Source organism: Platichthys flesus, chromosome 19, assembly GCF_949316205.1.
Source record: "Platichthys flesus chromosome 19, fPlaFle2.1, whole genome shotgun sequence".
NCBI lineage: Eukaryota > Metazoa > Chordata > Actinopteri > Pleuronectiformes > Pleuronectidae > Platichthys > Platichthys flesus.
This window is the reverse complement of record NC_084963.1, coordinates 1,604,651-1,618,653: the sequence shown is the minus strand read 5'-3', so window position 1 is coordinate 1,618,653 and position 14,003 is coordinate 1,604,651. Positions and strand designations below refer to the sequence as shown.

The 14,003-nt window shown below is 44.0% G+C and overlaps 1 protein-coding gene across 4 annotated transcripts in view; it reads right to left on the bottom strand.

Annotated features, from left to right (window-relative positions):
- Window positions 1-14,003, bottom strand: part of LOC133975278 (transcription factor 4-like) — a 146,508-nt gene that overhangs the window by 102,544 nt on the left and 29,961 nt on the right. For all 4 annotated transcript variants that reach the window (XM_062413188.1, XM_062413187.1, XM_062413190.1 and 1 more), the window contains 2 exons: window positions 7,923-7,978; window positions 6,680-6,755 (listed from right to left, as the gene is read on the bottom strand). In XM_062413188.1, coding sequence (XP_062269172.1) covers window positions 6,680-6,755; window positions 7,923-7,978 — 132 coding nt within the window. The remainder of the gene's footprint in view (window positions 1-6,679; window positions 6,756-7,922; window positions 7,979-14,003) is intronic.

Below are 14,003 nucleotides of genomic sequence, written 5' to 3'. Positions count from 1 at the left end.
GTTTATTTAAACCTAAATCTGTCTCTATAGCTAGTGGTGGATAAGGGGAGACCACTGGTAGCTGATGGCTTATTATGATGTGATTACTGCTTCAGTAATTACAGGACAATGGGCATTAATCTGCTGTTATGAAACCTCCCGGGAGAACTGTCTGTGGCATTAGTGAGATCTGACTCGGACTCTGCAGCTGAACCTGAAGGTGTCGAGGTCGGAGCTCTGCAGCTCAGTCGGCTGAGGAAAACTACAAATGATCCACTGTGAGTCGAGAAGCATTCAAAAACAGCAAGACGCCATTTAGGAACCCATGGTCCTAGGCTCTATAGAAACAGGTGATTTCTTTCTTTAGGGTCTGTAGTGTGAATGAAGCCTCTCTCTCTCTCTCTGTCTCTCTCTCTCTCTTTCTGATGATAAAATACAGTTCATCTTTGGCCTCTGGGAGCCACAGTTACAACTGAAGCTCTCTCTCTCTCTCTCTCTCTCTCTCTCTCTCGCTCTCTCACAATAAACATACTGTTTCATGCTGCACATCTCTATCTCGCTCTCTTTCTCTCTCTCACTCTCTCACTCTCTCACCTCTTACACACAAACAAGAACTCTCTGTTTCTACCACACAAATACACACACACACACACACACACACACACAGTGTAGCGTGGCTGGCCAGATGGGACTCTTCCACATGACCAAGCCGATCAATCAACACTGAAGGGCCCAGGTGCTACTACGCACCATTTCACAGTCTGTCACACACACACACACACATACATACACACACACACACACACACACACACACACTGTGGAGTTCTACACACACATAGCAGCAGAGACATGCCGAGATAGAAAGATAAAGGACACACACACACACATGGAGGAGTGAAAACACACACACACACACAAACACACACACACACAAACACACACACAGACACACACTTGCACACACTGTAACATGCATGACCCGAGCCTGGTCTCCAGAGACCTCATCTGGATGGATGACAAAAGATGGAGAAGACGGATGGATGGATGGATGGATGGATGGATGGACGGATGGATGGATGGATGGATGGATGGATGGATGGATGGATGGATAGATGCTATTGATCCCAAATATTTATCAGTTTAGTTATTTCACTGCTGAATTTATTGATTAATCAAACAGAAGCTTCAAACAGTTTCGATCTATGATTTTTCATTTTTTTCTCAAATCCCTCACAGCAGTCTCATCATCCTTGTGTTACAGACGCTCGGACAAATCAAGCAGCTGAAATATGAATTAGTTTCCTGACAAATAAAATACAATCCTCAAACACAGTGATGATAGAAATCACTGTTTGTAACCACAGGGATAAGAGCAGACTACATTATCATTAACTGTGAATAAAATACGGACCTAGACTCCGGGTCCTGAAAGTGAAGCCAATGAGGAAGTGACTGCTACCTGCATTCTCTCAAATGACCAGCAGAGGGCGAAACGGCAGCTCACAATAAAATTGGGGGACGTCCCTGTTCCGGTGATTCAAGGTTAAAAAGCTCAAGTGATCCACTGACGCCTCTATTCTCCTGTTCTGTGATGGAATGAGATCAAATTCTCAATTCATGGGTTCAAACCAGCTGCCTCTAGAAGTGAACAACCACCAGGATCTGTTCCTCAGCCTCACTGTTCCCTTTATTAGCCTTTTCAAGAGGAGACAATTACCTCTGACGGTTCTTCATGGAAACTGAAAGCGTTCTCCACAGATCCGCTGTCAGGAACCCTGAAGAGCTCCGTGATGATCCGCTCCTTTCAGAGTGTACGTCTCCACCCCACGCCCTCTCGCCTCCACGACACCTATTATTACTGCGCCAGATCTAATTACACAGATAATTTACAAGTGATACACGGCTCCTTCAAAACAATAATACACTAAATACTCCACATTGTGCGTCCGTGTTAAAGCACTGAAATCAACGCACGACATCCTCTCACAATACTGAGGACGAGTCGCTGGCGGCTCACTTTCAATCAGCCGAGACAAAAGAAACAAAATCACTGAAACACAGGAAGAAAATTATCTCCTTGTTCTGAGGAGTTTTATTTATTGTTCTTTACTTATTGTAATAATCAACCTTGTTCTATTCAGATTCATCATTTATCTGACTTTAAAAATACTTTGTAATCTGATGATGAAGCTTTAATTAAACAAACTGTATTACATACAAGGAATCTGAATGAATGTGTTGATGATAATCTTCTTTATTCCTTTATCATTTAGATTTGAACTGTTTTAAACAGGAGCTAAAGACACCTTGTTGCATTCTGGGAAATTACTTTAGGTATTTTATAAATAAATATATGGATGTATATTGCTATAATGAAAACAACTATGAGCTACAACTTTAGATTCTGCATCTCTTTTCTGCTCGTCCTCTCTTCTCTTTATTTAAACATTCTGAGCACAAAGATCCAGACCCAGCAGGGAGAGACAGGGGGACGACCTTGGCACCACACCCAGCTGAGGTGAGGGGCTCCTGGGGTAGAGAGAGAGACAGGGGGGGGGGGGGGGGGGGGGGCAAGTCTCCACGGAGGACAAGTGTAGAAGGGATTGAGACTCAGGGAAAGAGGACAGGAAGAGGAGGAATGAGGTAAAAGAGGAGGAGAGGAGGAAGTGATGAAGGAGAGTGAGGGGAGAAAATGCTGTGATATATCAAAACAAATGGAGGGATGTGAACGGAGAAGAGGAGCGAGAGAGAGAGAGAGAGAGAGAGAGAGAGAGAGAGAGAGAGAGAGAGAGGGAAAGAGAGAGAGAGAGAGATGTATTTCTATATAAAGTGTCCAGATGTGACCTCCTCAGAGGGGGTCCGGCCTCGTGGCTCAACACTCATTAATAAGGTCACACAGAGGTGAGACAGACGGCTGACTCACTGCATTTCAACACAAACAACACGACCAAGAGGAGGAGGAGGAGGAGGAGGAAGAGGAGGAGGAGGAGGAGGAGGAGGAGGAGGAGGAGATCATCAGGTTTGTACCAGTTCTATATAAACTCTCTGCTTTTATTCAAAAAACATTCTAACATGAACCATCTGCATCAAACAGGTGTTTTGAAACAAGATGTAACCATATTTGGAAAAGCAGGGGGTGGAGCCTGAGTGAGAGGTCACCTCCTACACATGGGATGCACCGATTGGACGGTTCTAACTGTCAATCACCAATGGACATCTGTATCCAAGAGGAAACTAGAGATTAAGACATAAACTCTTTACGAAAATGTTTACTGACGTTACAAATTGAGAAATTGAGTCAATTTCTCAGAGTCTTCTATAGAAACAACCAGTGGAGTCGCCCTCTACTGGTCATTCAAGAGAACACAGGGAACAGGTACCTCTGCTTCACTTTCCGGCCTCGAAGTCTACGTACGTTTTTATATACGCTTTATGCTTCGAGCTAGTATCTGTTGCAGGAAGAAGCCAATTGGCTTCAAGCTGCGTAAGCCTTAGCTAAGCTAACAGCGGCATGCTGCTACTTTGGTAACTTGCTAACAGCTAAAGGTTTCTAGGTGGAACTCGTATATTCATCAATATACGCACTCGTACTTTCGAGGGGACAGATCGTCTTCTCTCCGTCACGTAGAACAAAGGATTTTTGTAGAAGTGGTGGGACTGAAGCTCAGAGTGAAGCCGTATCAGATTGTTTATTTATAACAGAAGAGAATTTGCTTACAGCCCGAAAACCACCGAGCCTCATTTACTATGTAGGTGACAGTTAGAGTGGGGGGGCACCGGGGTGGCACACCTGCAGGTTTCGCTGTGGAACCGCACACACATGACAGATAGAATCACACAATGTGATTGAACGGCAAAAAAAACACACACCCAGATACACACGTATCCTCATACATACACAACTCACAAATAAGCTACTGTCGCATACACACACTTCTAAGCTAGAAAAAGTTGACACATTTTTAACCACAAACACATTCAGAAACAGACACTCACACAAAAAGACACACATACTCACACACACACACACACACACACAGATACCCACATTTAAGCGAGTAAAAGTGAACATACACTCATTCACACAACACATGCAACACAACCACACACTTGGAAGAGCAGGTCTCAATAAGATGCACGCTCACACAAAAACACACATATAATCAAACATGCACACAACAATGTTTTGTATGTATTGTGTATACATCATGTATACACAATACATATAAAAACTACCGTCACACATACCAAGCAGACAACAAACACACACACAGATATACATGTTTCATCATATATACACAATGCACATGAAAGCTACCATTAAACAAATACACAACCACACACAACCTGGTATCAAACACTCAGATAGACTCAAAGACAAAATGATCCACAAACACACAGAACGCACACAAAGCTTACATCACACACTCAGACACGGTACACTTCCAACATGCAATGGGACACACACTCTGCTGCAAACCCACAAACGCACACACACATTCATCCATTCAAATTATATAAACCTATATGTAAGTACAAGTGCCCATTTACACACATTCACACGCACAAGCAAACACACACATGAATTCTGGATCACTGTGGGGTTTTCAGAGTGTGTGTGTGTGTGTGTGTGTGTGTGTGTGTGTGTGTGTGTGTGTGTGTGGCAGCAGATTAATCTAGTGGGGTCGCTGAGATGACACTAATCCCTTCGCTGATTATCTAGAGCATAACATCACTCTAATCCGGAGGTAGGGGGGTGGGGGGGGGGTTAAGGAAGACAGACAAGGTTAGAGAAAGAGAGGGAGAGAGATAGCGGGGGGGGGGGGGGGGGGGCTGCGTTCACACTCTACATGTTCAGACCGGGTTCATCAAACTCTGCGGTTCTCGTTCTTCCTTCGTTTCCCAGTTCACTTCAGGTGAGAACTGGATGTCCGAGTCCGAGAGTAATCTGAGCCCCGGGCAGTAATTCAGCACAAAGTGCAAGGGATTATGGGTAGACAAATGAAAGTTCCTTCAGCTGAAGCGTCACGGATCGGAATAAAAGTCCAGGATGATCCCTGTAACCGCTGATTGGCCGACCAATCACAGTTCAGCAATACAGAACGTCCACATCCTCTTCCTAGCCGCTCTATCTGACCAGTGGATAAAGCTTATGCTGCTGCACCAGTTAGTTTGGTCCATGTCCCAGCTGCTAACATGGAGGAGGCTGGGTTTGAAACCTGAACTGCAGCCAGCCACCAGGGGGCGATCAAGGGGATTTGGCTCCAGGAGCCGTCAAGTCGTTTATCTTTATTTGTGTTATTAATAATTTCACATCTTCCATTAGAAAGAGAGAAAACTGGCATCAGACATAGAAGAGAATCTGATTTCACCAGTTCACAGAGAAATGATTCAGTTTAACCAAAACAGTCACAGCTACAACAATGTGTGTGTGTGTGTGTGTGTGTGTGTGTGTGTGTCCCTGGCTGTCTCTGTCTCTTAGCGTTATCATTATAAAAGTCGATTGCAGCTCCCGGGTGCCAGATGAAGAATACAGTATTTCCATCTCTGACTGTGCGTCGGCTCTTCCCGCTCTCTGCCTCTGCAGCGACACGCAATAATCACAACTCTGTCACAACACATCACGCACACAATGCATCATCCCGACCCACAACTCTGAGGAATCTGACATTTCCTTTGTTTTACCTGTGTATTGTGTGGATTCACAACTAACGGGACATTTCAGGAATTAGCTCAGTTCATCAAGCGAGCCGGTGAGGTGGTTCTCCTCTGAGCAGGTAGCTCCATCTGGACTTTACATTGACTGTGTGTGTGTGTGTGTGTGTGTGTGTGTGTGTGTGTGTGTGTGTGGCAGCAGATAACTCCATCTGGACATTGACTTCTATTCATTGTGGACATTTCCTCATCCAAACATAAATATAGGTACACACATAACTATCTGAAAACATCTGGATGAAGTCAATATCAGTTTCATCCACCTGAGACAACACAGACTGAGAGCGGGGGGCTTTACACCCGACAGCAGTCAGGGGGCGCTGTTTTCAGGGGAGAGCCAGAGCACATGTCTGCTGATGACCATTATAAAAGAAAGAGGCAGAGAGAGAGAGAGAGAGAGAGAGAGAGAGAGTGAGAGCAGGTAGAGTCAGAGCGCTGAGAGCTGACGGCCTCCATATTTGATGCATCAAGTCAAAGGTAATTAAGCTCTGAGTGTGTGTGTGTGTTTGTGTGTCTGTGTGACTATGTGCCTGAGTGTGTGTGTGTGTGTGTGTCTGTGTGTGTGTGTGTGAGAGAGAGAGAGAGAGGAAGATTATCTGTGTCAGTGGCCATTTGCTCACAACTGGCGCCACATCGCAGAGAGCCAGAGGCAGAGAGCATCATGGGTAAATGAGCACACGCTTCCTGGCGCTCTCCACACAGCGGGCAGAGAGAGAGAGAGAGAGAGCGAGAGAGAGAGAGAGAGAGAGAAATTGCATGCCAGATGACCTGTCTCCTCCAGTGTAAGCTAGTGTTTCACTAATGCTCTGCAGACACACACACACACACACAGACACACACAGCTGCGAATCCAAATCTGATGGCAAGAAAGAGGGGCACTGTAAAACACTGTTGGAGAATGATCACACACACACACAAACACACACGCACACACACACACACACACACACACACAAAAAAACACACACACACACACACTGTACCTGTGAGCCTGGAGTTGGTGTACGGAGGTGAGAGGCTGTCATGTGACGCCATGTACTGAGACCCTTCTGCATAACTCTGGAGACACAGACACACAAAAGGCCGACAATCACAATCAGGGATTGAATCATAATAATATGTAACACTCTGTTATTGTTGCTCTAATTACTCTAAATCTGAGGGTTCTTAACATATTTTTTTATTGATTTTAAACATCCTATGATCTGTATTTCCCCTGCAAAGCACTTTTAAATTGTGTATGATTTATTTTAAATTTACTATATCAGAAGTTTGTCTGTTGAAGTTGACAGGTTCTGGTTTTACTGGGTTTGAAGCTGAGGACGATGAACGTCACAGTGAAGACGAGACGCCAGGAAATCATCCAGCACGAAATCTAAAGAGTTCATCAGCGATATTTAAAGATGCTGCCAGGTGGATTCTGAAGAGACAAGCTAGCTGCTCTCTCCTTGTTAAGGCCTTTGTGCTAAACTAAGCTAATCGCCTGCAGGCAGCAATATGAAACTTGAGAATATCGTGAGGCTGTCCTCGAGCCAAGAGGTCGTCTGTGCATGTACGGTACTGCATATGTGCTGTTTAACGTTTCCTTAGGCGGCCTCTAGTGGTGTTGGAAGGTATGACGGAGGCAAAGGTGGAAGTGGGGTGAACTTGTCACATTTACAACTCTTCTTTTTACATTATTTATGAAAACTGGCTTTGTTCTGTTTAATGAAAGTGTTTCACAGCCTCACCAGTTCATACGCCCCGTCTGAATCAGACCAGCGCCCTCTGCTGGTCTGCATGTCCCACTTTTAAGACTCTCACAAACAATGGCTCATGAATAAATCACTTTTAATTTCTATTTGTGTATTTGTAAACAGGTGTCTGTATTTGTTGCTTTGACTGTGTCAGCCACTTTTCGAACCTACCCAGGGACGACAGATGTAAATTAGCATTCTTGCAAATCGGAGAATATTTACATTTGTTTTTTATGCTAATGAATATTAATGCGCTGCGTCTCTGTCCCGTAAAGAAAATGAGATCAAATAAATGCAACACACATATTAAAGAACGAATGAAATCTGACAGATAATATGTGATCACATCGGAAAGAGTTTCTTCTGGAAAGTCAAAGTGACAGTTTGATTGTGAGTTGCTGTTAAACTGCTTTTATTGCTGCAGGTCAGGGACATGAGTTTAGAACAAACACTAGAGAAGGTAGTTTTATGAACTGTTGATGGTCGTTACCTTTGAAGAACGACTTCCACTCGCCCACGATCCTGCACTCGTCCTCTCCTCCATATCTGTAGATGAGAGCAAGAGAGATTCATTTAAATGAGATGAAACACAAACAGTAACAGTAAAGAAAGCTTGAAGTCGTTGATGTAGAAAGAATTCAGAACATTTCATAAATGCAGCGTCATGAATCCAAGAAGTACGTTTTTTAAAGATTCAAAGAAAAAGACGTAGAGAAGAAAAACAGAAACTCAAGAAATGCATTTCCTGATAAAACCACAGAGCAGATGCTGAGTTGCGGAAGCGTTTTGCCGAGTCAAACTGAAGACGCATCAAAAGCACGTGATGATGTCACCAGGTCGTTGATGTCACTACTGAAACGACTCGTTATGAAATCTAAAAACTGCAGAGAAAGGTGAATATTACAAAAACCATGAGGAGCTGGAATAAGCAACAACGACGGCAGGAATGTTCTGGACAACATGGACACACAACATGAACACACAACATACACACTTTAAAGTCTCCGGTCAATCTAACCCCAATCTGCATGTGCATGAACCAGTGGGAGGAAGCTGGAGTATGAAGAGAAAAAAACAACATAGACGTGAGGAAAAACGTGCAAACTCCACACAGAAAGACCGGGATTGGAACCAACAACCTTCCTGCCATGAGGGGACGTGTGTGGAGGTCGAGACATCAACAGACACAGAGAAGGAGATGTGTGTCTGTGCATGACAGGTAGATCAGTTCATCCAGGTCCAATGAAATGAACGAAATGTGCTAACGCAGCTATCGCTTACAGTGCGCACACACACACGTACACTCACACACACCTCAGACACACACACATACATTCAGTCGTCTCATGCATTGTAATGCAAAAATCTCTATTCAATAGGCTCTCCATTGTGTCTGTGTGTGTATAGCGAGCAGCTTACATTCATTGTCGAGTCATTTGGAATGTCAGCTTATCTTTGTGTGTTAGCATGTGTGTGTGTATGTGTGTGTGTAACATAAATGAACAGTGTCAGTTACAAACAGCGAATCTTAAAAGTACCTCTGGGCTCCCAGTTTGTGCAACAGAATAAAAGAGGACACAATAGCATTGAAGCAGGTTTAGTGAAGATTAAACTAAAACACTTTATGGTAAATTGGATTTCAGGAACGTGGTTTGTGTTTAAAAGGAAGAAACATATTCAACAGTTATTTCTGTTTATGAGGATTTTCAGGGACCGGGCGGAGTTTATAAAACACGTTTCAGATGAAATGATGAGATACTTGAAACTGGATATTTGTGTCCAATCAGTTTGAAAAGAGGAGAAGAGGAATAAAGGGAAAGTCCATTAAAAGTAGAAGAGGAGAGTTGGAGGGAAGTTGGTCCTGATGAGGGAGAAGTGGACGAGTCAGAGGGAGAAAGAGGAAGAGGAAGAGGAGGACGGCAATTAAAGGAAGAATCCTCCAGTGGTGAAAAGCAAGGGGGGGGGGGTGGAGGAGGAGAGATGGAGGAGAGAAAAATACAAGTGGGTGAGCGAGAGCTTAAAGATGTGGAGGAGGAGGACAGGAGGAGGTGTCCATGTGTCCTGCACCTGATAAGGCCTCCGATTGAGGGCTATAAATTACACCAGAGAGAGAGAGAGAGAAAGAGAGAGAGAGAGAGAGAGAGAGAGTGTACACACAACCTGAGAGCGCACACTCAAACACACACACACACACACACACACACAGTGCAGGTTATCTATCATCAGTTAATGAACTTAGACTGACAGACAGCTCCATGTCTCTCACACTGATCCTATTAAGACCTGCCTGACACAAAACAGACTCCTATTAATACAGTTAGGCTCAGTGTGTGTGTGTGTGTGTGTGTGTGTGTGTGTGTGTGTGTGTGTGTGTGTGTGTGTGTGTGTGTGTGTGTGTGTGTGTGTGATCACTGAGGACAAAAACAGGCCTGTGCCCGAGCTTGACCATTGAGCTGCTCTTTGTATTATTTAAAACTAGAAAATTGTTTGCCTATGTGCGTGTGTGTCTGTGTGTGTGTGTGTATGTGGGGGGGGGGGGGAATATAAAAGCCACTCTGGTCAATGAAGAAAGATAAATCTCCAATATTAAACCAGATATTGTCTAAGTACAGTACAAAGGTCCCATCGGTTTTTAGTGGGATTTTCTTCTTCCTGCTCAAAAAGAGCTGCAGCTGCAACAAACCAAACTCTGCTGAAAGAATTATTCATGCTTCATGATAAACTCTAGTTATTAATAACTACTTAATAACTTTTAAAGCTGCGACTATCCAGCTGTTTTCAACCTGAACCCCTGACATGTTCCTGACATGTTCCTGACATGTTCCGACGGCTCTGTGTGTGAGAACTGAAATGTGAGAGTGAGTCCATCTGAGAAAACTGAAGGAAAATAACTGTAAAATGTTCAGAATTAGTTTTTGTCATCAGGTCTGTTCAAATTTCTATTCTTAAATATTTCTTCAAATCAAACACTCAATAATTTCCTGCTGAGCAGAAACAGAGTCTTTGTTTTTTATTCTGTTTTGAAAGAAGAATCCTCGTCAGAAGTCGACATATGTTCCCCGGCTCCGGATGAAGGTCCAGTGAGACGAGACAGATAAATCTCAATAATGGAGAAAAATAAAAGCAGCTCCGTGTGAGCGCTGATTCAAAACACACTTTGTTTTTACACGACATGAAAGAGAGACCTTCACGTTGACTGAAGATACTCTGAAGACTCTTTCTGAGCCGAACTCTGCAGCGCAATCAAACTGTTTTAGATCTGCTCCTCCAGACGGGAATCAAACCAGCGCCTCCAGACGCTGTTCCTGCTGAAAAGGCTCCTGTTGGTTTCGGAGTTAAATGTATCTGAGCTGCAGTTTCTCTAACGGCCACTAGGCTGCTGCAAAAAAACGGACTGTGTCGATGTTCACGGGAAATCAACGAGTTAATAAAGGTTAATAAATAGTTAATAAAGGTTGCTTGAAAGTCTTTTCTATCTGGATCTGAGTTTGAATTGAATATCCCTGCTGTAGAGGAAGAGGAAGAGGAAGTAGAGAAAGGAAACGAAGGAACAAAAAGATGTGGACACAAAGGGGGGGGGGGGAAGAGAAACAGAGTTGGGTTGTGTACAAATACATAAACCTTGAAGTATAAAAAGTAAAACGTGGAGAAAAGTACGACAACTGACGACGTGAGAGAAACACACAGATCTACTTCAGTCATTTTATATAATGCAGAGAGGAGCTCCTTGTACTTTCACTGGACCATGTTATTATCCTGGGTAATCACACACACACACACACACACAGACACACACTCCCACACAAACACACACACACACACAAAATCAGACAGTAAGAATTAAGAGTCAGATTACGTCTGTATCTTCTCCTTTAAAGCAGCTTAAACTGTCTAACACCGTCAATCCTGTGTGTGTCAGTGTGTGTGTGTGTGTGTGTGTGTCTGTGTGTGTGTGTCTGTGTGTGTGTGTGTGTGTGTGTGTGTGTGTGTGTGTGAGCCCTCGTGCATGGCAGGACAACCAAAGGAAGTGATGTGATGATCACATTCAGGAAGTCGACCACGTCCTGTTTTGTTACTTGATTCATGCTTTCTCTCGTCACCTCCATCCTTTCCTTCCCTCGCTTCCTTCTTTTCCTCCCTTTACTTCTTCCTCCCCTCTTTTCCTTCTTCCCTTCTGTCCCTCATCCTCTTCTCTGTCTTTCTTTCCCTTCATCTCTCTCCTCCTCTTAAATTCTCACTCTTTCATCTCCTCATTTCTTTCCTACTCCTTCATCCCTCACTTCAACTATTTCCCTCTCTCTCTCTCTCTCTCTCTCTCTCTCTCTCTCTCTCCCTCTCTCTCTCTCTCTCTCTCTCTCCCTCTTTCTCTCCCTCTCTCTCTCTCTCTCTCTCTCTCTCTCTCTCTCTCTCTCTCTCTCCCTCTCTCTCTCCCTCTTTCTCCCTCTCCCTCTCTCTCCCTCTCCCTCTCTCTCAGACCTTCCTTCTTTCCACCCCTTCTTTTTCTGCTGATTTAAATCTGGACAGTGGAAGGGCAGAGGAGCCTTTGAGCAAGGCACTGCGACAGACGGCGTCTCCGAGCTTCTTCCTCCCGTCTCCGTGGTTACGAAGCAGTCGGAGATGCCACATCGATTGACATCTTGTTGCCATAGTAACGAGGAGAGAGGACAAGAGGAGACAGGACTCGTCTGGACGGAGGACAGGACTCTCTGATTGGTTGGTTCCTTACAGAAGGATTTACAGTCCTTTATGGATAAAGTCTCATTTACTTTAACTCTCTAATATCATCGATTGGGTTCTAAAATCATGTTCTACTCAAAGAGCAAGAACTCGTGATGTTGTGAGAACCATAACAAAACTGATATCAAGCAGATATCATAAGAACATTACGATTAAAAAACGTTTTGACATTTTGCAGATAAATTCATCTTTCACGTAGTTTACAGATAAATTCATGAACCGTGTTTCCACTATTGCTGAAGATCGAAACCTGGTGCCGTCAGTTTCCTATAAAACATGTTTGTTACTTGATTTTGAAAGGTAAATAAAGAAAAGTCATAAAGTAAATAATCTACTTTATAAATAATCTGGTTTAATTTGCTTTTAAAGGGACAATCTCTGATTCAAACAATTCAAAATTGACTGAGAACTTTGTTTTCTGTTGCTGAATGAAAGAAGCAGGTGTTTGTCAGACGCAGGATGAAGGAAGGTGTATTAATCTGCAGTCATCGAAATTCAGACCCCCCCCCCCCACACACACATAACTCAAAGCATGAAGAACATCAGTTCTCCTAAACTGCAGCACAGATGTTAGAGCAGCGAACACGATCCACGCTGTCGTTTCCTCCAGAAAAATATCTGACAAAGGGAATTTACAGCATGAAGGAAAACACGAGTCGTTCTCCGACCTCAAAGCTGCTGGAGAGAAACTTTGAGGAGGAAATCGGAGTTCAGGAGGTTAATGACGAGAGTTTCATTCATGTTTCTGTCTCATGCACGTTCAGTCAGTAACACACACACACACACACACACACACACACACACACACACACAGAGCCCAGCATTTCCTGTCATTAGGCAGCAGAGCCTGCTATAATTAGAACATCTGGACCCAAGTAAGTTTAGTGCCAGTGCCCTCACACACACACACACACACACACACACACACACACAGGCAAACATCTGCACACCATGCAACCACACAGTCATGGCAACACACACACACACACACACACACGCAGAGCAAAAAGTGTACATGTTCTAAATTTCAATCACTCGTATCTTTCTCTCGCCATTTTATTTTTAATCAGCTGTTTTGTTTAAAAAAACACATTAAAGCAAGAAAACAAACAACAGCTTGGAGAGCTAATGGCTGAATGAAGAGAGGAAGAGCCGCTCGCGCCGACGGAGGGAGAGGGAGGAAGGGAGGGAGAGGGGGGGGGGGGGGGGGGGGAGAGAAAAAAGTAAGGAGAAAAAACACTAACAAGTTCAAACATGGCTTTCTTGAATCAGCCGTGTTGTGTGTGTTTTAGAGACGGCCGAGCTCGGAGCCCACAGATGCCTTTCCAAGAAGAGAGATTAATATTGATAATAAGGAGGCTGGTGCTTTTTGTTTGGTTTTGTTTTCCTCCTCGTCTCTGTGGTGGAGGAAGAATCAGCCCCCCCCCACCCCCCCCACCCCACCCCCCCGTCTCTCCGCACAGGCCCATGTGAAGCCGAGCCAACTGGGGCTTAGATCTCTGCACACCATCACAACCAGAGGAACAAAAGGAAAACTATAAAAAAAAAATTGAAAAAAAATGAATGTGTGTTGCAAAGTGGTCGGAAGTTAGAGAGCGTCACAGTGAGCAGAACTTTTATAAAAAGCAAGTGAGAATAATTTCTGAGAACTGGTTCTGAGCTGATGAACCAGAAGAGGAGAGTGGGTGATTGAACTGGTCACTGGTTTAATAACTGACACGATCGTAGAGCAGCGACTGGAACGGGTCACGTCTCAGGGGCTGGAACCGAAAACCATCTCTAATCCAAGCAAAGGGAAGGAACTGGATTTTTATCCTCCACAATCAAAGTGACA